This window comes from Salvia hispanica, chromosome 3 (genome assembly GCF_029641045.1).
Source record: "Salvia hispanica isolate PSC_SH4W2 chromosome 3, Shi_PSC_v1, whole genome shotgun sequence".
NCBI classification, from domain to species: Eukaryota; Viridiplantae; Streptophyta; class Magnoliopsida; order Lamiales; family Lamiaceae; genus Salvia; species Salvia hispanica.
The window spans coordinates 56,578,727-56,601,183 of record NC_142694.1 but is presented as its reverse complement, the minus strand read 5'-3'; the positions used below and the strand labels follow the sequence as shown (position 1 = coordinate 56,601,183).

Here is a 22,457-nt window from a genome sequence, read left to right as displayed (position 1 = left end):
AAAAAAGGCCGAGGAAGAGTCATCATAAACTATCACATTTGTTTTATTATTTATTTTCTTTTCTTTATTTTGATATTCTTATTATTGTACAATTAAGATTGTTCACATATAAGTTTTTTTATGTCTTACAAACTATTGTTTTATTGTTCTCATGTTTATGTTTTATTTGTTTTGTACATCATTTTATCTTTTTACGATGATGTTATTGTCCTCAATATACTTTTTAGTTGCAAGTTCAATATTTTACATCAATTTAATATTATTAAATTGATAGTATGTTAGTATTTAAGTATGTATGTTGTAACAATAACTGTCGAATTAACAAATATTTTCATGTTATTTAATTAAAAAATTATAATTATTTAACATATTATTCTATATAGTATTATATTTTTTTATATTTTAATCTTATGTAAAATTGTTATTTTCAATGTATTTAATTTATTTAAAATATCTAATTAATAGAAAAAAATAATATATGTCGCGCATAGCGCGTGAGCTAACACTAGTGACTTAAATGGACAAGTAATTAACCAAACCATAGTTTTTTTTTAAAATTTAAAATGAAAATATTATAAACAATCAAAATTTGACTTCAAAATAATAAAACTCATTATTTATAAGTGGTTAGAAAACCCTTGAATTTAAAAGAAATAAACCGCAAACTATGAAATTTAAAATATTTGAAGAAATAATAAAATAATTTTTTTACCTTATAAGCGATGTTAGATAGTCAAAATCCAAGTCCAAAGTCATTCCGACACAAAGTTGGTATATCTGTTGATTTCGCAAATTATAAGTGTGAAAAAATAACAAAATGATCAAAGTTCATATTTTTGTAATATTTTAAAGGGTTTTTAGCTTTAAAAATCAAAAACTTTCAACGAATTCCGATTTTTCCCACGAACTATGAGATTGGTTTTTAAAACCACGAAAGTTTTGACGAAAGTTTAAAATTCATAGGAAATCACATTTTGACAAAAGTTTATAATTTCAAGGCCATTTTTTAATAACCAGTTTCTCACACAGGAAGCAAACCACAGAAATTATATTCCCTGTTGTAAGAAATGCAATGTGATAGTAGAAGCCATCCATCCAACTTGGGAAGAAAAAAAATTTGCACAACCCACTGTAAAATCAGTACAAATTTATGTAGTACACAGTTTTAGTCCATTGCAAGTAAAGGAAACAGGAGAGGGGGAGAGAGGTTCAATTTTATGCTCCCACCTTTTTACTTCTTTGCACCTGAAAAAAAGTGGCTCAAATCAGGAACACCGCCAATAAAAATGACAAAATTGAACCCATGCAATAAGACAATGCTTAGAGATATAAATCTCCCCCATATATATGCATCACACTTCAACTAGGCTACAAACAAAGAATAGAAAGCTTCATTCAATTGTACTAAACAAATACATGATCATAAAGGAGGCTTAAAAGATGAGATTATACATCAAGATTGGGTAAAACAATGTGAAAGAAACAGTGAATTCAACAGGGAACAGAAACGCACAGTCTATGGATCCATCTCTCTAATTGGCAATGAAGTTTCTCAAATGGTTTGCAACTGAGAGAAGGAAATTCGAATGGTTGAACCACCAAGGGAAGTAGCATGCTTGCACACAAGAGCTTCTGTAGCCTGCTCCTCATTTTCAAAAAGGACAAGAGCCTGCTTCTTTCCATTCATCTCAAACAGTTTTGTACTAGCAATTGTTCCATGCTCTTCCAAATGATTTACTATTTCTTCTTCAGTTACATCCGGGGGGAGAGTTGAGATGTGGATCATTTTTGTTGGTGAGCAACAATACCTGTAATTTTTGGCTGCATTTCGATTGAAACGATTGAGATTTGAGTTGGAGTACTCATGCGTATCAGCTCCAGTGGTAATGTTTGGATGCTTTGAAAAGTTAACCTCCAAGCGCTTTCCAAACAGCATAGCCCCCTATATAAGAAAAATATGTCCGTTACAAGCATCTCCATCGAAGTAAAAAATGTAAATATCAGCAGGTTCTAATACTAAAGCAACTACTCCCTCCGTCCCACAATAGGAGTCACATTTGGTGTCGGCACCGGTTTTAAGAAATGTAAAGAATAATGGGTTTAGTGAAATATGAGGCCCACTTTTTTATATTGGTTTTATAATAAAATGTGAGTTAAGTGAGTTAGTAGAATGTGGGACCTACTACCATTTATAGTAAAAGTGAAATAGGACTCCTATTGTGGGATATACCGAAATGGCAAAATGTGACTCTTATTATGGGACGGAGATAAAGATGTTTTAACAATATGAGGGTTATGAATCTAACTCAACAGATAGAGATGTTTGAGACAATCAGTAAAAATAGATGCAAGTCCTACCCATCTTAAATATGGTCAGAAATAAAGCAAAAAAAAAAAGAGAGAATATTTACTAGCATAATAATAATAATAAAAGCAGCTTCTGAAGGTCAAGAAACTAAAAATAACAAAGAGATTAAATTATGTGCAGAGTCTAAATAAAATGTTTCTCTTTCTTCTGAAAGATAACAAAAATCATGACTTGTATAATAAGGTGAAGAAGTCCAATTTATTCAGCCATGTAGTAAAACTGTAAAATTAATTTGATGTTAATCAACCAAAGACGTGTAAAGAAGAAATTTCTGTGTACCTTCAAAAAATGAACAGCCAGTTCAGCCTGAAAACCATCACCCAACTGTACCAATGCATGATCTGGTTTGTTTCGGAGAAGTTTGATTCTAATAATGTTCCCATATATCGAGAACAAATTAAACAGCTTATCCTCATCTATTCTCTGTAAAAGAAGGTTAGAAACGAGAGATTGAGGCACCTTGGGCATATATGCACCATAAATGTATCTGGCATGTGTCTTACTGTAAGAGGGAGATAAATAAAATCAGGTAGAACTTACATCAGCATTCAGATTAGATACAAGAACTGTGCACCGCTCATTTGTACCGCTTATACCGGGTGGGAGACCCCCTCCAAAGGCAGCAGCAATTGCCGCAGCATTGCCCAACTAAAGTTCAAGCAATAAGACAAGATCTAGCATAAGTATATAACCAATCCATTAAAAAGCATAAAAGGAGGAAGTTTCCATATAGGAAGCAGAGAAAGGAGGAAGTTTCCATAAAGAAAGAGAGAGAAAGAGAAAGAATATGAATATTATTGTTTCCTAGATGGTTATGCAGGTTATACCATATCTCTATTGCCCCTTTAAATCAAGAGAAACGAGTATTATTTTCCTTGATGGTTTGTAACTCTGTAAGATCTGCTGTTCAATATCATAGAATAATAGCCCCTTTCTCATATCTATAATAAAGGGCTCGTTTGAAAGATCAGTTTATTTCAAATTAGCAAATAAGACACTTCTAGGCTATGAAATTAATACATGTTGGCCATTGGTAACTTGTTCACATTGGCGGTTGTTAATTATACATCAAAAATATGGTTGAAGTTAAGAAAAATCCTACCAATGACACCAAAGTGGTCATCATTCTTACATAGGCATGTATTTGCTCATACTGGTACTTCAAGGGCATTTATTAGTGATGAAAGCACCCATTTTGTGAACAAGATCAGAGCTGGACTGGCAAGTACAATGTTAGTTAGACATAAGATTGCTACTGCCTACCTCAATCACAGGCATACATGAGAACATAGAGAATTATAAATTTCTAACTGTATTGATTGCTCACAAAGGTTAGAATGAGCCTATCCGGTCACCAAGAGGGCAGGGATGGATCTTGGGAAAGCTGCAATGTTTCAACTGAATGGGCCTGAAGGGATGAGATTTATATCCTACAAAAATACTAGGTTGTCCTTGAAGGGATGTGCACAAAGGCTGATATAAAAGAATATCCATGCTTTCATTGGGGACAAGGCTGCTTCATGTAAGGTGGCAATTGATACAAAAAGCAGGTTTTTCTTTACTAGCAATGTCAGGGTAAGTAGCAGTTACACCGCTGATAGCTAGGATGTATTAGCATTCATATGATTGCTTCAGTCATGAGGTCCTTCGAGAATATCCTTAACTTTGTCGTTGGAGGATCAACAAGGGAATTATGGGGATAATAATGGCCACGAAAAAGGAAATAACCATGAGGCTTGAAGGCTTGACTTGGCCTTGATTCATGATAATTAATTCATATATAGTTTGAACTTATTTAGCTATATAATTCCTTTCATGCGAAGGAGAGACAGGCATGCAGTGAATCACAATTTAATAATGATGGAATTACACTCCTAGCTTCTTCAAGTCCAAAACAATAAAATAGTTATTCTACTCCCTTTTTTAACTCTTTAAGGACATTGTATAAGCGTTTATAAGTCCAATATGCCATTTATCAACATGACAAAACTGGTAAGGACATTGTATAAGTGTTTATAAGTCCAATATGCTATGCTCCAATATGAAATCGGAACATCTCCAGCATAATTGAAATGCAGTTATAGTTGTACCAGCATGTTAAGGAAAGATACATAATTTTGAGCCAATAGACAGAAAGGTACACACCTGTGCAAATCCCACTGAACAGAGAAAAGAGAGAGAGAAGTCAGAAATGGGGATAGAGTTAAAAAGACCCAAGAAATAAGAAAATGTAAACTAATTACATAAGTTAAGCACCTGCATGGGGATATATGCTTGGATCTCCATATCCAGGCTACAATAAAAGAACAATATTCAATATCCAATTAGAATACTACATCAAAGCTTTTACTATAGGAGAATGGATTTACTTGAGAGGATTTGCCCTTTTGTTCCGAAGGCAAGGAAGGGTTTGTGAAATCCCTAGAAAAAGATAACAAGAATTCAGCAATCTTATTTGCAGCAAAATTACAAAGAATAGATAAATAATCAACAGCTTAGCTTATAAACATACCTAGAACGCTCATTATTATAATTCACTTGCAATTCATCAAGGCTGCACGAGGAATTAACAATTGTCAAATGTGTAGCACACAATGAAGAGAGTCGCAGGAAATTGTGAATGTATTGAGCAAGAATCTTAATGTTAGCTCACTTTGAGAACTGGATGTCTAGCTGACAGCAACCATCATATATATTTCGTCCCTGTAGAAAGATGTGAACTGTCTCAATGCAATGATGTTAATCAACCTAATAATTCAAAGCTCGGCATACCTGAAGAGAGTTCCTAGCTGAGATAGCACTTTGATGCGATTGATACTGTATTAGAGCTTGAAAACCTGCTCAGTTCTCCACATAGGAGTCCATCAGGTACAAAATAGCTAACTAGTACTTAGTAATGCTTTTGAAGTGTAAGGGTTGAAAAATCTTGAACTCATATACAATAAAGAAATAAAATAAATATCAAGACAACAAATTCTGATTAAATTGATCCCTCTTGAGTGCAAGGAATGAAAACAATCCATATAGAGGATTAGAGGTATTCCTCATCAAGGGTGACTGTATATATTTTAGATATGACATTCTTCATACTTCTTCATACGCCTTAACCAGTACCGAATTAAGAAAGTGAATAAGAGAAAATTTGAAGATGCTGACCAGCCGACTTCTGAAACGTGACGATCTTCTCTACAAATCCATGGGGAGAAAACACTTGATGCAGCACTTCCACAGTAATAGGATATAGCATGTGATGTATCGTAACTAAGAGGATTCGGTTAGGCTAGGTATCCAGAGAGAGCCGAACAGCAGACCAGCATAGAGACAGAATAGAGAGAAGACCCCAACAGCAAACCAGCACAGAGACAGCAGAGAGAGAAGAGAAGGGAATGAATAGAAAAGAATATAGAGCAGAGAAAAGAAAATGGAGATATAGAGCTAGAATCACCAACATCAAGCAGGCAGTCCACACAAATACACAGTTTATAGGAACAAAATCTAGAGCAAGTGGAAAAAATCACTAAATCCATAACAATGCAATACAAGTGGGAAACAACATATAAAGATTCCAGTCACAGAGAACTATAATGTATAAGATGCCCCTCAAGAAGTGTTAATGAAGCCATCAAGTGAGAGAATCCAATTAACCTGGAGGTGGATAATATAATTTCTGAAGCCCCCAAGAATATATACTTAAATGGGAAAAAAGCAACATTCACATTCAAATACATGCTTTAATATTCATCAGCAATAAGTAATCATATAAAAGAAAATAGAATCCAAGAACAAGGGCCTTCATTGAGTAAAATAATTTATCTTCATCATGATAGGACTAAATAGACATGACATGTGTCATATTAGATAACTCCCCGGCCAATAACAACATCTACAAGTTCTCAGGCTTATATTAGATGTATTGTACTTCAGATATGCCTCTTTCATGTATTTTAGTTGATGATGTACAATTTACAAGTACACTTGTAATGGATATGTTAATATCACTAAGAGCTTCAACATATCAATCAGAACTATATCTAGTTCGTATGAATCAAAATCTTAACCACAAACTAAGCTCATTATAAGTAACATCATGTACGGTGGCAACACAAGTTTCTCGCTTCTATGGTACAAACCACCAACAGATCAACTTGTGCAATCGTGTGTGAAGCTGAGCAGTGAAGCTACATTCAGAATGGGTATAAAAAATTCTACTAATGTTCAAACTAGTAAAAAACATACAAATCATCAGATATGAATGTTTTGATGCAGTGGCGGATCCAGGGGGGCAGGAGGGGCAGTCACCCCTTCCCGACGGCCAAGAGCATCGAATTTTCCTAAGAGTTGGCCGGAAAAAGCCATAACCGCCCCCTCCACACAAAAAAAATTGGGGAAGAAGAAAAACTGTGATTAAGTGAGTGGCGGTGGAGAATCTTCCAAGATGAGAAGGTGACTTGAGATGAAAAGGTGATTTGATTAGACGACGCTGGCGGAAATGGAGATTGGGGTTTGTTCAGTGAATTGGGGAAGGAAGCGAAGAAGATGACCATATTGGGCTTAGTTGGGGAAAGATAGATTGGGTTTAATAAATTGATCATTTGTTGGGCTAATACATTTTTTTATTGAAATCTATAGAAGGGCCCAAATATTTTACTTAATAGAGACACTTTTTTTACATATATTACTTGTTAATATAGAATATAGAATGCACATTGTTTTCTAATTATACTTTACCTGGACAATTATATATACTATATTTTGGAAAATTATACTCAATTACACTATAGGTTTATTTAAAAAAGAATAATAATACCTCAAATTATACATTCAATCCAATTGTACTAAACATATTACTTACTCATATGTCATATCTTTTATAAATATCTTTACTATATATTTTTGACTAATTTTTTAAATATAATTTGGCCTTTGATATTCATAGTATAATTTTGTGACATCAAGGAAATTTTATTCTTATAATAAAAGAATTTTTAAAATATTTTTAAGATATAAATACTCGTAGAAATTAATGTTAGAAATTAATGTCGCAGGGTGATACTTAAATATTAATATGAAAAAGTGGAGATGACGTTGTTTGCATTTTAGAAAAAGTTTCATATTTAATGGGAAGAGGAAATATTATTTTATTATTAAAAACATATTAAAATATTATATTTAATTTTTATATACTACTAATAAATTCCGCCCCTCCGTTTCAAAGCGCTGGATCCGCCATTGTTTTGATGCCATGTACAGCTAGTTAAAACTAAAGCTGCATCTTCAAATTTTGAAGAATTCCAAGGAAAAAAGCCAACTGAATAATAGAGGTGCTACTTAAAATCCAGTTGTCAGAAAAGTATCCTGGCTGCATAAATAATGTATGCTCAATTTTAGGGAAACTACTAAAACCAAGTTTATTATGTGCTTTGGAAATTTTATGACTTCTACCCACGCGCTACCATGTAATCATTACAAGACATAGAGCATTTAACATGCTGAGAGAATGTAGCAAACATCATGCAATAACAATTGAAAATTTGAAATAATGCAATATGTGCATAATAGTCACCTCGTCTCCACGTGCTTGCGAACTTTGATCCATAATCGTTAGTTCCTGGTGTGATGAGAATTGGACATAAACATTCCTGCCCCTGATAGGTATAAAGTAGATTCAGTAAGTGAATAGTTAATGCCTTATAACACGAGGGCGGAGCTCTGCAATGAAGTTGGGAAACTGGTCAAAGGAGATCACATTATTTATTAAATTACCTTATGCTCGGTTGGACATTACTGTAGAACTGCAATGCATTTACTGCAGAAGGAACATCTTGCATTTGTAGGAGGGCCTGCACTTAAAACATGAATAGCCATATCAGTCAGTTTTATTGCCGCCATATACACATGAAGGTTCCTTGAGCATATATTTCTGGAATATGACCTGATTCTTGGCTCGAAGCATCACAAGTTTGGCAATAACTCCAAATGGCTGGAACAGCTGCAACAAGTCATTCTGGAAAAGCATAACCATAATATTAAATCTTGCCCAAATAAAACTGCTCATTCGTATTTCATTTAATAAGCAGAGTAACATAAATATAATGCCAATTAATTCACTATGCACTAAATATGCACAGTACAAGAAGATGTTATACCTCAGCAATTTCATGACCGACGTTACGAACATGAATGACTTTTGAGGGCTCCGCCATAATCTACGGCCTGAAACCACAAAATGCAGATGTGTGACGGGAAATCACAAAAGGATGCACTTTGAACGCATTGGTGTTTCTATCACCTTTATGACACAATGAATTATACATGCATGAATGAAGTTAAATCCCAAGAATAAGGCAATGGAAGAAAAGGCTCTGAATTGGAGAAGAGAAATAGCAGATCATGCTCAAGCCAATAAAGCACGGAAAATTCTGATATCCTGAGCTAGAAACTCCATGAAGATATAATAAGTAGCAATTGTCTAGGCTTTAAAGCATATATTGTGCACCCTCCAAATCTAATACCTTATTGAAAAATGATGTCTTCCTATCCAATCAAGCTTTTAAAAACAGAATTAGCATCCAATGTACAGAATCCTGGAAGAATACACGAGGAAAAGCACATGTTTAGAGATTGCGACAAATTCCACCTCCAAATAAATTGTGAGCGATGCGGCATCAAATTAGCAGCACAGGCATGGACAAAGTATGCGACGAAACACGAAGAGTAGAATTAATTACCTGTGAGAGCGAGAGCGAGAGCGAGAGAGCGAGAGAGAGAGAGGAGGTTGGACTCTGGAGCAATTGGATTTGGAGTCGTGGAGTAGGGTTAAGTTTTTCTGGGGAAAGAAAATTGATTTAGATTGGATAGTAATAAGTCGAATATGAAAGGGTGTTTAAGGAAATCCACACAGAGACGATGACGTGTAATTGGGCGCTCTATATTAGCAAGGCCAGCAGTGCAGCTAGGGCACAACCTACTTTATCTTATCTGAGCAGTCGGGGTGGTGAAGGGGGCGGCGCTGGGGCATCCGACGCCGTTGTCGGGCACTGATGGCTCCGTCGTCGTCGAAAATATTTAATACATTCATGAAAAAAGTTTAAAGTTTACCCAAATCATACACAAAATTTGATTTGTGTTTCATTTTAATACATTCAGTTATTTTTGGTTGAATGTTGTTAATTTTTTGTCTATGTGAAGTGCAAAATGTTCCATAATTATTTCATGTTAGTACAAAAGGTTTATCGTTGTTTCATATTGGTAAAAAAAATTCATCATTGTTTTATGGTTTATGCATCATATAAGTAAAAGGTTAACGTTGTTAAACATATATGATGGAATGTGTTAAAACGAAATACGAATGAAACTTTTTGTATGATTTATGTAAACTTCAAACTTTTTATATAAATGTGAAACAAAGATGAACATTTTGTATAAGTTATGATAGGGAGGTGCCGCGCCATCGGCACGGACGCCATCCTTCGGGGCGAGCAGCGATAGAGATGCTCTTATGTCCTACTAACAAAATGAAAGCCAACATGAGTTATTACTTATTAACAATTTGTTTTCCTAGCTCTTGAGGTTTTGAGATAAATAATCGTGGGGATTACTTTAATCACGAAAAATTGGCCATTTGTTAACCTTGGAAATTTCTTGGTTTGTTTCAAATACAAATTGAGAGTGTAATGACGATATAAAATATTCAATTTTTTCACAAGTCTATTTATCTTTTTCAAGATAATTAATTTTGAAAGTGTGAGAAATTATCATTAGACTAAATTTTGATTTTTCAATATTATAGAATCTAGATACTGATTTTTTCATTTTATCTGGAGTGATAAACACTGAGTTTTTATAATTGTGTTTGTTAGTTTAATATGGAGTATTAAACTGATTATTTGCGAGCAGTTTAGTTACATTTTGTTTATTACTGGTGTTAACCTATATCGCTAAGCGCACTTAGAATAATTTTTGCATTAGAATATATTTTACTCTTATTTTGATATTATGAATAAATAAAATATAATAAGTGACAATACCATTATATAAGATTAAAAAATGTAGGAGTATACACCAAGAGTACTGTATAAATTTAATAAAATCAAGAAAATAAATAGTAAAACAAAAACCCAACAAAACACTCACCATCAGCACGTTGTAACTTATCTCCCCTTCTTATTTATACCCGAAAGGCCAAACTATCGTTGAATCCTTACCTCAGCCTTACTTTGCCCTTTAGTCTCCAATTTGATGATTTATGTATGTGCGCATAAAGAATGTGATATTGTATTGTTGTGTATTGATTTGGATGATATGTGTTGATTAAAATAATGTGATTGATGTTTGTGTAATGTGAAATTAAAGGCAGAAATTTATATACGCTGAATGGTGGATTTTGTAATAATAGTATTTGGATGGTGATGAAATTGGTATTTTATTTCTTCACTTAAATTTTTGTTTATTTACTGTATGCATATACGTCAGAAGGGTTGGGGGTGTGATAAGCAGGCTAATGTGGCGCCTCATGATTGGGCGGTGATGCCCAATCACCCCATACGCGATTAAGCTCGTTTTTATTCCGTTATTTTTATTTTTATTTTAAATTTATAAAAAATTAAAAATAATCCGAATAAAAATTTTAAAATATTTTGGATTCCCAAAAATATAGCCGTTTTTTACTCTTTTTTTCAATTTTTTTTGTAGATTTTTTATCCTAAAATCATCTATATATACTCAGATTCATCATCAATTCTTTACATCAAATTATCTCTCATGCATTTGGGCGAAATTCGACCACGAATAGTGGATTTTTTTAATTTTATGAATTTTATTATGTAATTTTTATTTTTTAGGATTTTAATTATGTAACTTTTAATTTTTTAGTAATTTGTAATAGTATTTTGTATTTTTTTAATGCATTTTAATATTGTGGAAATGTTTTTAGTAATTGAAGTATTTAAATTGAATAATAGAATGAGACCCTTGAACATGCTCTTGCGAAAGAGTATGGATGTAGGTGTTGTGCTCCTGTGGAAGATAAGTGAATTAAAAAAAAATAAAGGTGGGTCCAGGGCCACATCCGTACTCCTGGCAAGAGCATGGATGTGGATGCTCTAACATTAAGTTTTACTTTAAATTTCTTTTTTATATCTAAAACATGAAATAATATTAGTTTAAAAATTTGGAATAAGAATAACATTAGAGCATCCACAATGAGGCATTGAGGCGGCGCGCCCTATAGGGTGTTTTTACTCTACCACATCAACATTTTATCCTCCACCCTATTCATCTGCAGTAAAGCGCTCTATAACCCGCCCTATAGTTTTAACTTTTCATGTTTGCAAATATGTCAATTATTATCAAAATAAATATAAAAATACCACAAATTAAAGGCAAACCCTGTATTTACTTGATTAAAAAAAATGTTACAACGATAGGAAGAGTGGAAATTGAGATGAGGAAAAGAGTGGAGTGAAAGGTGTGAATGACGCAAAAATATGGTGATATATAGAGAAGAAATAAAAATAAATGAAAATGTGTTGCATCGTCCGGACCTATCCTCCAGACCATGGGCGGACACACATACACATGACTAGGGGCTTAAGCCCTTAGTAAACATGATTTTTTATATTTTTCCTTTGTAATTTTTTTAATTTATACCAATTTTATGTAAATTTTTATACAAAGTCCTTATCCATGAGCTATATTATACATGAATATAGTTTAAATAATTTTTTAATAAAATAGCCCTTACAAGTGATGATTTCTGCGTCCGTCCCTACTTCGGACCCTTGCAATGGGACGGAGGACTGGCCGAAGGATGCAAAAAATGGTCCATCGTCCACGTAGGATACATAGGACGCAGAGGATGGAGGGAGCATCCTCCGCCCACCTGTAGTGGTGCATGATAAGGCGGAGGATGCATCGGGCAAATTATCATCTGCTCGTTATGGATGCCCTTTGTGGTCACTATTGGAACAATAGAAGAATGATAATGCTTTGTTTTCAAATCGGGTTTAATCAAACAAGGTTCTAATCAGTGTTTTAAAAATTGCACCACAAGTGAACCAACAAATCTATTGAATCTCTTTACATTATTATTTCCCTTACTCTATTTGTTCTTCACTATTATTTATTATTAATTTTTCATATAAAAAAGAAATGTTTAATGGGATAGAACGAGTATTTAAAATAATCTAGAGAATAAAATTAAAGCATATTAAAAAAAGAATATTTTTTTTAAATAAAAGTAATTAAATTAATATTGCTCCATCCGTCCAAAAAAATAGTCTTACACACGAGTTTAACGCTAAACTGGTAAAGTATGAGAGAGAAGTTAAAAAAAGTGGGTAAAGTATAAGAGAGAGGACAAAAAGTAAGAGAGAGAATGAGAAATAATGAGCATAGTATGAGAAAAATTTCATTTTTGATATGAGACTATTTTTTGTAGACACCCAAAATAATAAAATGAAATTATTTTTCATGGACGGAGGGAGTATTATTTTTTAATAGTTTACCAAACATAATCTAAAATTATCTGGTTCGTAATGGGTCAACAGGATAAGGGCTCAATAAGGCTTTACTAAAATCCATTAATTTTGTGCGTGTTCGTGTCAGGTCAAAAATTATTAGCCTTATTTGAGTTGTAATCGGACTGACTCAATAACTATCAAATCGTACTATTTGTCAACCGTATGTTAAGTCCCAGTATAATGATGTATATAATTTACATATATTATTATAATAGATATACATTTTCGACAGATGTAATTACACATTCTTTTCGATTATAGTTGACACTGATAAAAATATTTTTAAAAAATTCAATTTGATCTCTTGATTTAAATTAATTATTACACATAAAATATAGTATCAATTAAATGTAATTTTATCAAATTCTAACAAAATCTTAGCATATTTTCACGTGAACTGTTCATGAAATCATAAATAATTAAGAAAATGACAAAACATTAATTTATTCATTTCATTACATAGTTGACAATTTTTTATTATAAAGTTGTATCGACATATCTAATTAAGTTAATTCAACATGATTATATTACATAGTTTGTGTTAAAATGACAACCCCTCTTAAAATGACACCGTGACATTGCTTATACAATAATATTATAAACGCTACACAACAATATTACAAACACTACACAGCAATCTATAGATTGCTGTATAATGTGTCGGATATTGCTGGACAAGAAATATTGCTGGATAAGGACCAGCAAATTGCTGACCGTCTTTTTCCAGATTTTTTTTCCACGTGGCAGCTTATTATTCGTCCACGTGTACAAATGATTAGCTAGGAATGGTGGTATGATGTTATTTTAAGGGGTGGTGGCACCCTAACATGCCTCATATTATATATGTTCAATCGATTTTGACAATTATATATCGACAATTTATTTCTTTTTGGATCATATATTTACGGAATTATTATTTTTCTCAGCTATTAAATTGATTCTATCAATATCTTACGTATAATGTTATGTAATATGGTCATTGCAGTTTTTCTATTACAGATACATGCCTACATCAATGTTCCATTATAATCAATCAAGAACACTTAATTATCAGATGTACTCCCTCCGTTCTCACATAGTTGAAGCAAAAATTTTCACCATAGAGTTTAAAAAATGAATGTCGAGTGTATTCAATAAATAGATAAAATAAAGTAAAAACAAAAAGGTAGAGAGAATAAAGTAAAAGGTGAATAAAGTAGAAAGAATAAAGTAACAAAGGGTAAAATAAGAAAGTAGAAATGACTCAACTATGATGGAACTTCCTCAAATAGAAAAATGACTTAACTGTGAGGGAGTATAATAGAGTATTATATGTATATTTTTCATCACATATATAATATGTTGTGCTATATGTTGATCAGTTGGTGGTTTGTATTTATTTTTCTATTACACCTATATCATTATTACATTATATAAAGTCCACTTATTTATCATGTTACATGTAGTATACTCCTTCCAACACAAAAAAATAATCTTATGTTTTTTAATTTTGAGGTGTCCACGAAAAATAAGTTTATTTTAAAAATGAAAACTTTCTCTTATACTTAATTAAACTTTTTTTCCCCCTTCATATCTCTTACCTTTCTCTTTCTCTTTCTCTCTCCTATATTTTTTCTCTAATCTCTAAATACCAATTTCTTATTAAAATTCGCGTCATCTACAAATTAGACTATTTTTGGCAAACGGAGGGAGTATGTTATATAAGTATTATAAATTTTCCATTACAACTACGTCACTGTTCTTTTTTTATAAAGAAGATCGCATCATTTGGCAAACCACATCACCAGGGACGGATGTACATGCATCCTACAAGGGGCAAATACCCCACCTCAAAAAATTCATTAGTGATATTTTGATCATTATTTTTAAGTTTTTTTTTGAAATACCATTATAAATGCCCCTTCTAAAATCCATAAAATGTCTTTGTATGAAATTTTGCCCCACCTATACAGAATTTCTGGATCCGTCCCTGACCCCCTGCACATCACTATTCCACTATATGTATGAAAATACCATGTTAACTTTGATTTCACTAGAATCTTAAATCATGAGATATTGTCTACAATGTATAAGTTCAAAATTTTTGTGACTAATTTTTAAGTTGATGAAAGATGCCACATTTCGAACACAGTTTCATACTAATTTTAAAGATTACTTACACAAATCTCGTTATTTAATTAGTACTACCATGTTTGAATACATTCTTTTGTCACTTAATCTTTCCAAGTTGTTATGCCTGTTATTTTGCAAAATTATAAAAGTGTGAAAAATTGACAACACAATCAAAGTTCATAATTTTTGCAAAATATTTTAAATTCATAGAAAAAATCACATTTCGACCAAAGTTCATATTTCAAGGCCATTTTTACAAAGGAAGCAAACCATATAACCTATTGCATCCATCCAACTTGGGAAGAAAAGAAAGTTGCACAACCCACTGTAAAACCACGACAAATTTATAGTCTACACTCTACAGTTTTAGTCCATTGCAAGTAAAGAAACAACAAAGGAAACAAGAGAGGGGGGAGAGGGGTCCAATATTCCAATTGGGGCGGTTCAATTTTATGCTCCCACCTTTTTACTTGTTTGCACCTGAAAAAAGTGGCTCAAATCAGGAACACCACCAATAAGAATGACAAAATTGAACCCATGCAATAAGACAATGCTTAGAGATATACCAAACACCCTAAATCTCCCTCATATATATGCATCACACTTCAACTAGGCTACAAACAAATATTAGAATGCTTCATTCAATTGTAAGAAAAAAATGCATAATCACAAAGGAGGCTTAAAAGATGAGAATATACATCAAGATTAGGCAAAACAATGTGAAAGTAACAGTGACTTCAACAGGGAACAGAAACGTACAGTCTATGGGCCCATCTCTCTAATTTGCAATGAAGTTTCTCAAATGGTTTGCAACTGAGAGAAGGAAATTCGAATGGTTGAACCACCAAGGGAAGTGGCATGCTTGCACACAAGAGCTTCTGTAGCCTGCTCCTCATTTTCAAAAAGGACAAGAGCCTGCTTCTTTCCATTCATCTCAAACAGTTTCGTACTAGCAATTGTTCCATGCTCTTCCAAATGATTTACTATTTCTTCTTCAGTTACATCCTGGGGGAGAGTTGAGATGTGGATCATTTTTGTTGGTGAGCAACAATACCTGTAATTTTTGGCTGCATTTCGATTGAAACGATTGAGATTTGAGTTGGAGTACTCATGCGTATCAGCTCCAGTTGTAATGTTTGGATGCTTTGAAAAGTTAACCTCCAAGCGCTTTCCAAACAGCATAGCCCCCTATATAAGAAACATATGCCAGTTACAAGCATCTCCATCAAAGTAAAAAATGCAAATATCAGCAGGTTCTAATACTAAAGCAACTACTGATGTTTTAACAAGTGAGGGTTATGAATCTGACTCAACAGATAGAGATGTTTGAGAAAAACAGTAAAAAATAGATGCAAGTCCTAGCCATCTTAAATATGGTACAGGAGATCAGAGATACAGCAAAAAAACGAGAGAGCACATTTACTAGCATAATAAGAATAATAAAAGCAGCTTCTGAGCCAGGTCAAGAAACTGAAAAAGTGAAAATAACAGAGATTGTCTAAATAAAATGTTTCCTTTTCTTTTGAAAGATAACAAAAATATGACTTTTATAATAAGGTGGAGAAAAAGTCCAATTTATTCAGCCATGTGGTAGAACTGTATAATTAATTTCATGTTAATAAACCAAAGCCACTTAAAGAAGAAATTTCTGCGTACCTTCAAAAAATGAACAGCCAGTTCAGCCTGAAAACCATCACCCATCTGTACCAATGCATGATCTGGTTTGTTTCGGAGAAGTTTGATTCTAATAATGTTCCCATATATCGAGAACAAATTAAACAGCTTATCCTCATCTATTCTCTGTAAAAACAGGTAAAAAGCGAGAGATTGAGGCGCCTTGGGAATATGTGCACCATAAATGTATCAGGCATGTGTCTCTCTTTAAGAGGGATATCAATAAAATCAGGTAGAACTTACATCAGCATTCAGATTAGATACAAGAACTGTGCACCGATCATTGGTACCGCTTATACCGGGTGGGAGACCCCCTCCAAAAGCAGCAGCAATTGCCGCAGCATTGCCCAACTAAAGTTCAAGCAATATTAAGTATATAACCAATCCATTAAAAAGCATAAAAGGAGGAAGTTTCCAGAAAGGAAACAGAGAAAGAGAAAGAGAAAGAGAAAGAGAAAGAAGAGGTGTATTATTGTTTCCTAGATGGTTATGCAGGTTATAGCCATATATCTATTGCCCCTTAAAATCAAGAGAACAACACTTTGCTCTATGTCAGAAAACAAGTATTATTTTCCTTGATGGTTTGTAACTCTGTGAGATCTGTTGTTCAATATCATAGAATAATACCCCCTTTCTCATATCTATCTCATATCTAAATAAAGGGCTCATTGAAAGATAGGCTTATTTCAAATTAGCAAATAAGACACTTCTAGGCTATGAAATGAATACATGTTGGCCATTTCTGGCACTTGTTTGATTAATTTAGAGAATGTACTAGAAATGTGTGAAGAAACAAACTTGGTTCCCAATTGAAGAAATGGTATTTTATAGTGCATTGTTTAATGTTTGACTAATTCATTTTGCTGTTTCCTCCTTCCATTGGTAACTTGTTCACATTGGCGGTTGTTAATTATACATCAAAAATATGGTTGAAGTTAAGAAAAATCCTACCAATGACACCAAAGTGGTCATCATTCTTACATAGGCATGTAATTGCTCATACTGGTACTTCAAGGGCATTTATTAGTGATGAAGGCACCCATTTTGTGAACAAGATCATAGCTGGACTAGTGGCCAAGTACAATGTTAGTTAGACATAAGATTGCTACTGCCTACCTCAATCACAGGTATACTTGAGAACATATCTAAATTTCTAACTGTATTGATTGCTCACAAAGGTTAGAATGAGCCTATCCGGTCACCAAGAAGGTTGGGATGGATCTTGGGAAAGCTGCAATGTTGCAACTGAATGGTGCACAAAGGCTGATATAAAAAGAATATCCATGCTTTCAATTTGGGGACAAAGCTGCTTCATGTAAGATGGCAATTGATACACAAAACAGGTTTTTCTTTATTAGCAAGGTCAGGGTAAGTGACAATTGTATAAGCGTTTATAAGTCCAATATGCCATGCTTAAAATCGGAACATCTCCAGCAGAATTGAAATGCAGTTTAGTTGTACCAGCGTGTTAAGGAATAGTACACAATTTTGAGCCATTAGACAGCAAGGTACACACCTGTGCAAATCCGACTGAACAGAGAAGAGATAGAGAGAAGTTAGGATTGGGGATAGAGATAAAAAGACCCAAGAAATAAGAAAATGTAAACTAATTAAATAAGCTAAGCACCTGCATGGGGATATATGCTTGGATCTCCATATCCAGGCTACAATAAAAAGAACAATAATCAATATCCAATTAGAAAACTATTTCAATGCAAAATATTTGTAAATCAAATCTTTTACAATAGGAGAATGGATTTACTTGAGAGGATTTCCCCTTTTGTTCCGAAGGCAAGGAAGGGTTTGTGAAATCCCTAGATAAAGAAAACAAGAAGTCAGCAGTCTTATTTGCAGCAAAATTACAAAGAATAGATAAATAATCAACACCTTAGCTAATAAACATACCTAGATCGCTCATTATTATAATTCACTTGCAATTCGTCAAGGCTGCACGAGAAATTAACAATTGTCAAATGTGTAGCACACAATGAAGAGAGTCGCAGGAAATTGTGAATGTATTGAGCAAGAATCTTAATGTTAGCTCACTTTGAGAACTGGATGTCTAACTGACAGCAACCGTCATATATATTTCGTCCCTGTAGCAAGATGCAAACTGTCTCAATGCAATGATGTTAATCAACCTAATAATTCAAAGCTCGGCATACCTGAAGAGAGTTCCTAGCTGAGATAGCACTTTGATGCGATTGATACTGTATTAGAGCTTGAAAACCTGCTCAGTTCTCCACATAGGAGTCGATCAGGTACAAAATAGCTAACTAGCACTTAGTAATGCTTTTGAAGTGTAAGGGTTGAAAATTCTTGAACTCATATGCAACAAAGAAATAAAATAAATATCAAGGAAACAAGTTCTGATTAAATTGATTGAGTGTAAGGAATGAAAGCAATCCATATAGAGGATTAGAGGTATTCCTCATCAAGGGTGACTCTATATATTTTAGACATGACATTCTTCATACTTCTTCATACGCCTTAACCAGTACCGAATTAAGAAAGTGAACAAGAGAAAATTTGAAGATGCTGACCAGCCGACTTCTGAAACGTGACGATCTTCTCTACAAATCCATGGGGAGAAAAAACTTGATGCAGCACTTCCACAGTAATAGGATATAGCATGTGATGTATCGTGACTAAGAGTATTCGGTTAGGCTGGGTATCCAGAGAGAGCCGAACAGCAGACCAGCATAGAGACAGAATAGAGAGAAGACCCCAACAGCAAACCAGCACAGAGACAGCAGAGAGAGAGAAGAGACGGGAATGAATAGGAAAGAATATAGAGCAGAGAAAAGAAAATGGAGATATAGAGCTAGAATAACCAACATCAAGCAGGCAGTCCACACAAATACACACTTTATAGGAACAAAATCTAGATCAAGTGGAAAATATCACTACATCCATAACAATGCAATACAAGTGGAAAACAACATATAAAGATATGGGTATAAAAAATTCAACTAATGTTCAAACTAGTAAGATATATACAAATCATCAGTTATGAATGTTTTGATGCCATGTACTGCTAGTTACAACTAGAGCAGCATCTTCAAATTTTGAAGAATTCCATGGAAAAAGCCAATTGAATAATACAGGTGCTACTTAAAATCCAATTATCAGAAAAGTATCCTGGCTGCAGAAATATTGTATGCTCAATTCTAGGGAAACTACTCTCTTAATATCTTTGCATTGGTGTTCCAAGTATATTGTGTGCTTTGGAAATTTTATGACTTCTACCGACGCGCTAACATGTAATCATTACAAGACATAGACCATTTACCATGCAGAGAAAGCTAGCGAACATCATGCAGTAAACATTGAAAAATTGAAATGATGTCATATGTGCATAATAGTCACCTCGTCTTCACGTGCTTGCGAACTTTGATCCATAATCGTTAGTTCCTGGTGTGATGAGAATTGGATATAAACATTTCTGCCCCTGATAGGTATAAAGTAGATTCAGTAAGAGAATAGATAATGCCTAATAACACGAGGGAAGAGCTCGGCAATGAAGTTGGGAAACTGGTAAAAAGAGATCACATTATTTATCAAATTACCTTATGCTTGGTTGGACATTACTGTAGAACTGCAATGCATTTACTGCAGAAGGAACATCTTGCATTTGTAGGAGGGCCTGCACTTAAAATATGAACAGCCATATTAGACAGTTTTATTTCCGCCATATAGGCATGAAGGTTTGTGAGCATATATTTCTGGAATATGACCTGATTCTTTGCTCGAAGCATCACAAGTTTTGCGATAACTCCAAATGGCTGGAACAGCTGCAACAAGTCACTCTGGAAAAGCATAAACATAACATTAAATCTTACCCAAAGAAAACTGGTCGGTCATGTTTCCTTTTATAAACAGAGCAACATAAGTAATAAACCAATTAATTCAGTATGCACGTTACAAGAAGATGTTACTATACCTCAGCAATTTCATGACCCACGTTACGAACATGAATGACTTTTGAGGGCTCTGCCATAATCTACGACCTGAAATCACAAAATGTAGATATGTGACAGGGAGATCTGTAACCGTAAATCTTAAAAGGATCCACTTTGAACGCATTGGTGTTTCTATCACCTGTATGACACGACAAATATACATGCATGAATGAAGTTAATCCCAAGAACAAGGCAGTGGAAGAAAAGGCTTTGAATTGGAGAAGAGAAACTGAGGATAGCAGCTCATGCCTAAGCCAATGAAGCACGGCAAAATCTAATCTCCTGAGCTAGAACCTCCATGAAGAAAAAAATTATCTAGGCTTTAAAGCATATACGTGCACCCCCCGAATCACATGTAATAGCCTGAAACTCAACCTTATTGAAAAATGATGTCTTCCTATCCAATCAAGCTTTTAGAAACAGAATTCCATTCCAATGTACAGAAACTGCAAGAATACACGACGTGCAGCACATGTTTAGAGATTGCGACAAATTACACCTCCAAATAAATTGTGAGCGATGCGACGAGTAGAATTAATTACCTGAGATGAGAGAGGGAGGGAGCAATTGGATTGGAGTCGTGGGAGTAGCCTAGGGTTAAGGTTTTCTGGAAAGCAAATTGATTTTGGTAGGATGATGTATAAAAGGGTGTTTAAGTAAATCCACAAAGAGACGATGACGTGTAATCGGGAGCTCTATATAAGCAAGGGCAGCAGTGGAGCTAGGGCACAATCTACTTGATCTTATCTGAGCAGTCAGGGGCGGTGCAGGGGCGGCGCGGGGAGCGTGGGGTATCGGACGCCGCCCTCCTTTTGTCGGGTGCTGGTGGCTCCGTCTTCTTCTCTCTACCCCTGTCGTCGTCTTTTCTCTGCTTCTACTGCGATGAAGACTGCCTGCCGCCGGAGCTTGCTGTAGCCGGCGATGATGGATCAGCGGGCTTTTCACTTCAAATTCAACTGATTTTCTTTTCTTTTATAAATTTTGGTTTTCTCATTTTATATAAAATCTGCTTTGCCTCGCTCATTTTTATGGATTTGTGTTTTCTTCAAAATGAGTAGCACTAGATTTTTATTTTTTTAATCCTTTGTTGTCTGTGGTTGATTGTTGGTGAAATTTTAGGTGAGACATGATTTCGTAGTTTGATAAGTACTAACTTAATTACTTTTGTTCTTGATGGAAGAAGAAGCCTGGATTTTACATATATCCAATTGAGTCGGAAAATCATCTTTGGTGTTTTGGAGCTCCATATAATCTTATTGTGGAGTTTGCAATGTTTTTCGAATTATGTAGTGGATTTTTTTTTTTTGGGATAAAGTTGTATAGCTAATGTTATGACCATGAACTAAGTAAACTCAAATGTTTTTTTCTTACATTTGAATTTCCTGCTCACTCGTTTTTCTTTATATACGTATTAGCTTCTGGTTTGGTCCATATTTATTTAATTTTAGATAAATGCACTTAAAGGTTTTCTTTAAAAAGTTGAATATTTAACATTATCAATGTTTCTATGTGATACAATTGGTTAATCAAAATATTTTAAATATTCTATAGCCAAAAAAGGTAATCATGAAAGATACTCCATTACTTTTACGATTTTATAATTATGGACCAAAAATTCTTAATTGAAATAAATTATACGAAAGACTTCTGTACCAAATGTTGGAGTGTCATTTTTCTTGCAGTCTATAATTTGGTTAAACTAGAAATTAATCTTGACAATAATATAGCGGCCTGCAATTTAATTTAAATAAGCCTAAAGTTCAAAATTTATTATTAACATATGCCTAAATAATAGTAGTAGTACAAAAATTCAATATTGAT

At 33.9% G+C, this 22,457-nt stretch overlaps 2 protein-coding genes across 4 annotated transcripts; both read right to left on the bottom strand.

Moving 5' to 3' along the window:
* Positions 1–1,100: 1,100 nt before the first annotated feature.
* Positions 1,101–9,242, bottom strand: LOC125213129 (polypyrimidine tract-binding protein homolog 3-like). Its single transcript, XM_048113497.2, has 17 exons — positions 9,097–9,242; positions 8,881–8,952; positions 8,515–8,581; positions 8,301–8,372; positions 8,132–8,208; positions 7,932–8,013; positions 5,525–5,648; positions 5,141–5,205; positions 5,022–5,071; positions 4,881–4,922; positions 4,738–4,789; positions 4,625–4,661; positions 4,514–4,527; positions 2,909–3,016; positions 2,648–2,791; positions 1,514–1,942; positions 1,101–1,245 (listed from the first exon to the last, which is right to left on the bottom strand). Exons 3-16 carry the CDS (start codon positions 8,569–8,571, stop codon positions 1,553–1,555), a joined length of 1,314 nt encoding a protein of 437 aa, XP_047969454.1. The 5' UTR covers positions 8,572–8,581; positions 8,881–8,952; positions 9,097–9,242; the 3' UTR covers positions 1,101–1,245; positions 1,514–1,552.
* Positions 9,243–15,183: 5,941 nt separating this feature from the next.
* LOC125213128 (polypyrimidine tract-binding protein homolog 3) lies at positions 15,184–21,933 on the bottom strand. Of its 3 annotated transcripts, XR_016136473.1 has the most exons (18): positions 21,179–21,933; positions 21,012–21,082; positions 20,618–20,684; positions 20,412–20,483; positions 20,244–20,320; positions 20,044–20,125; positions 19,218–19,341; positions 18,840–18,904; positions 18,721–18,770; positions 18,580–18,621; positions 18,437–18,488; positions 18,302–18,338; positions 18,191–18,204; positions 16,918–17,025; positions 16,657–16,800; positions 15,760–16,188; positions 15,567–15,614; positions 15,184–15,480 (listed from the first exon to the last, which is right to left on the bottom strand). XR_016136473.1 is itself a non-coding variant. In XM_089067120.1 (17 exons), the coding sequence occupies exons 3-16, from the start codon at positions 20,672–20,674 to the stop codon at positions 15,799–15,801; spliced, it is 1,314 nt and encodes a 437-aa protein (XP_088923246.1). In that variant the 5' UTR covers positions 20,675–20,684; positions 21,012–21,082; positions 21,179–21,930; the 3' UTR covers positions 15,184–15,480; positions 15,760–15,798. The 3 variants fall into 3 exon arrangements, 2 of the variants coding, with proteins under 2 accessions (XP_088923246.1, XP_088923247.1); XM_089067120.1 differs by lacking the exon at positions 15,567–15,614 and having other exon boundaries at positions 21,179–21,930; XM_089067121.1 differs by lacking the exon at positions 15,184–15,480 and having other exon boundaries at positions 15,522–15,614.
* Positions 21,934–22,457: the final 524 nt, after the last annotated feature.

Bases quoted from the DNA above. Each gene is read 5' to 3' on its own strand.
- LOC125213129 (XM_048113497.2), bottom strand. From the start codon at position 8,571: ATGGCGGAGCCCTCAAAAGTCATTCATGTTCGTAACGTCGGTCATGAA. The intron at 8,373-8,514 runs GTATAACATCTT...ATGCTTTTCCAG, and splicing joins TCGGTCATGAAATTGCTGAG to AATGACTTGTTGCAGCTGTT. The intron at 4,790-4,880 runs GTATGTTTATAA...ATCTTTTTCTAG, and splicing joins TATAATAATGAGCGTTCTAG to GGATTTCACAAACCCTTCCT.
- LOC125213128 (XM_089067121.1), bottom strand. From the start codon at position 20,674: ATGGCAGAGCCCTCAAAAGTCATTCATGTTCGTAACGTGGGTCATGAA. The intron at 18,771-18,839 runs GTATGCCGAGCT...ATCTTGCTACAG, and splicing joins CAGCTAGGAACTCTCTTCAG to GGACGAAATATATATGACGG. The intron at 18,489-18,579 runs GTATGTTTATTA...TTCTTTATCTAG, and splicing joins TATAATAATGAGCGATCTAG to GGATTTCACAAACCCTTCCT.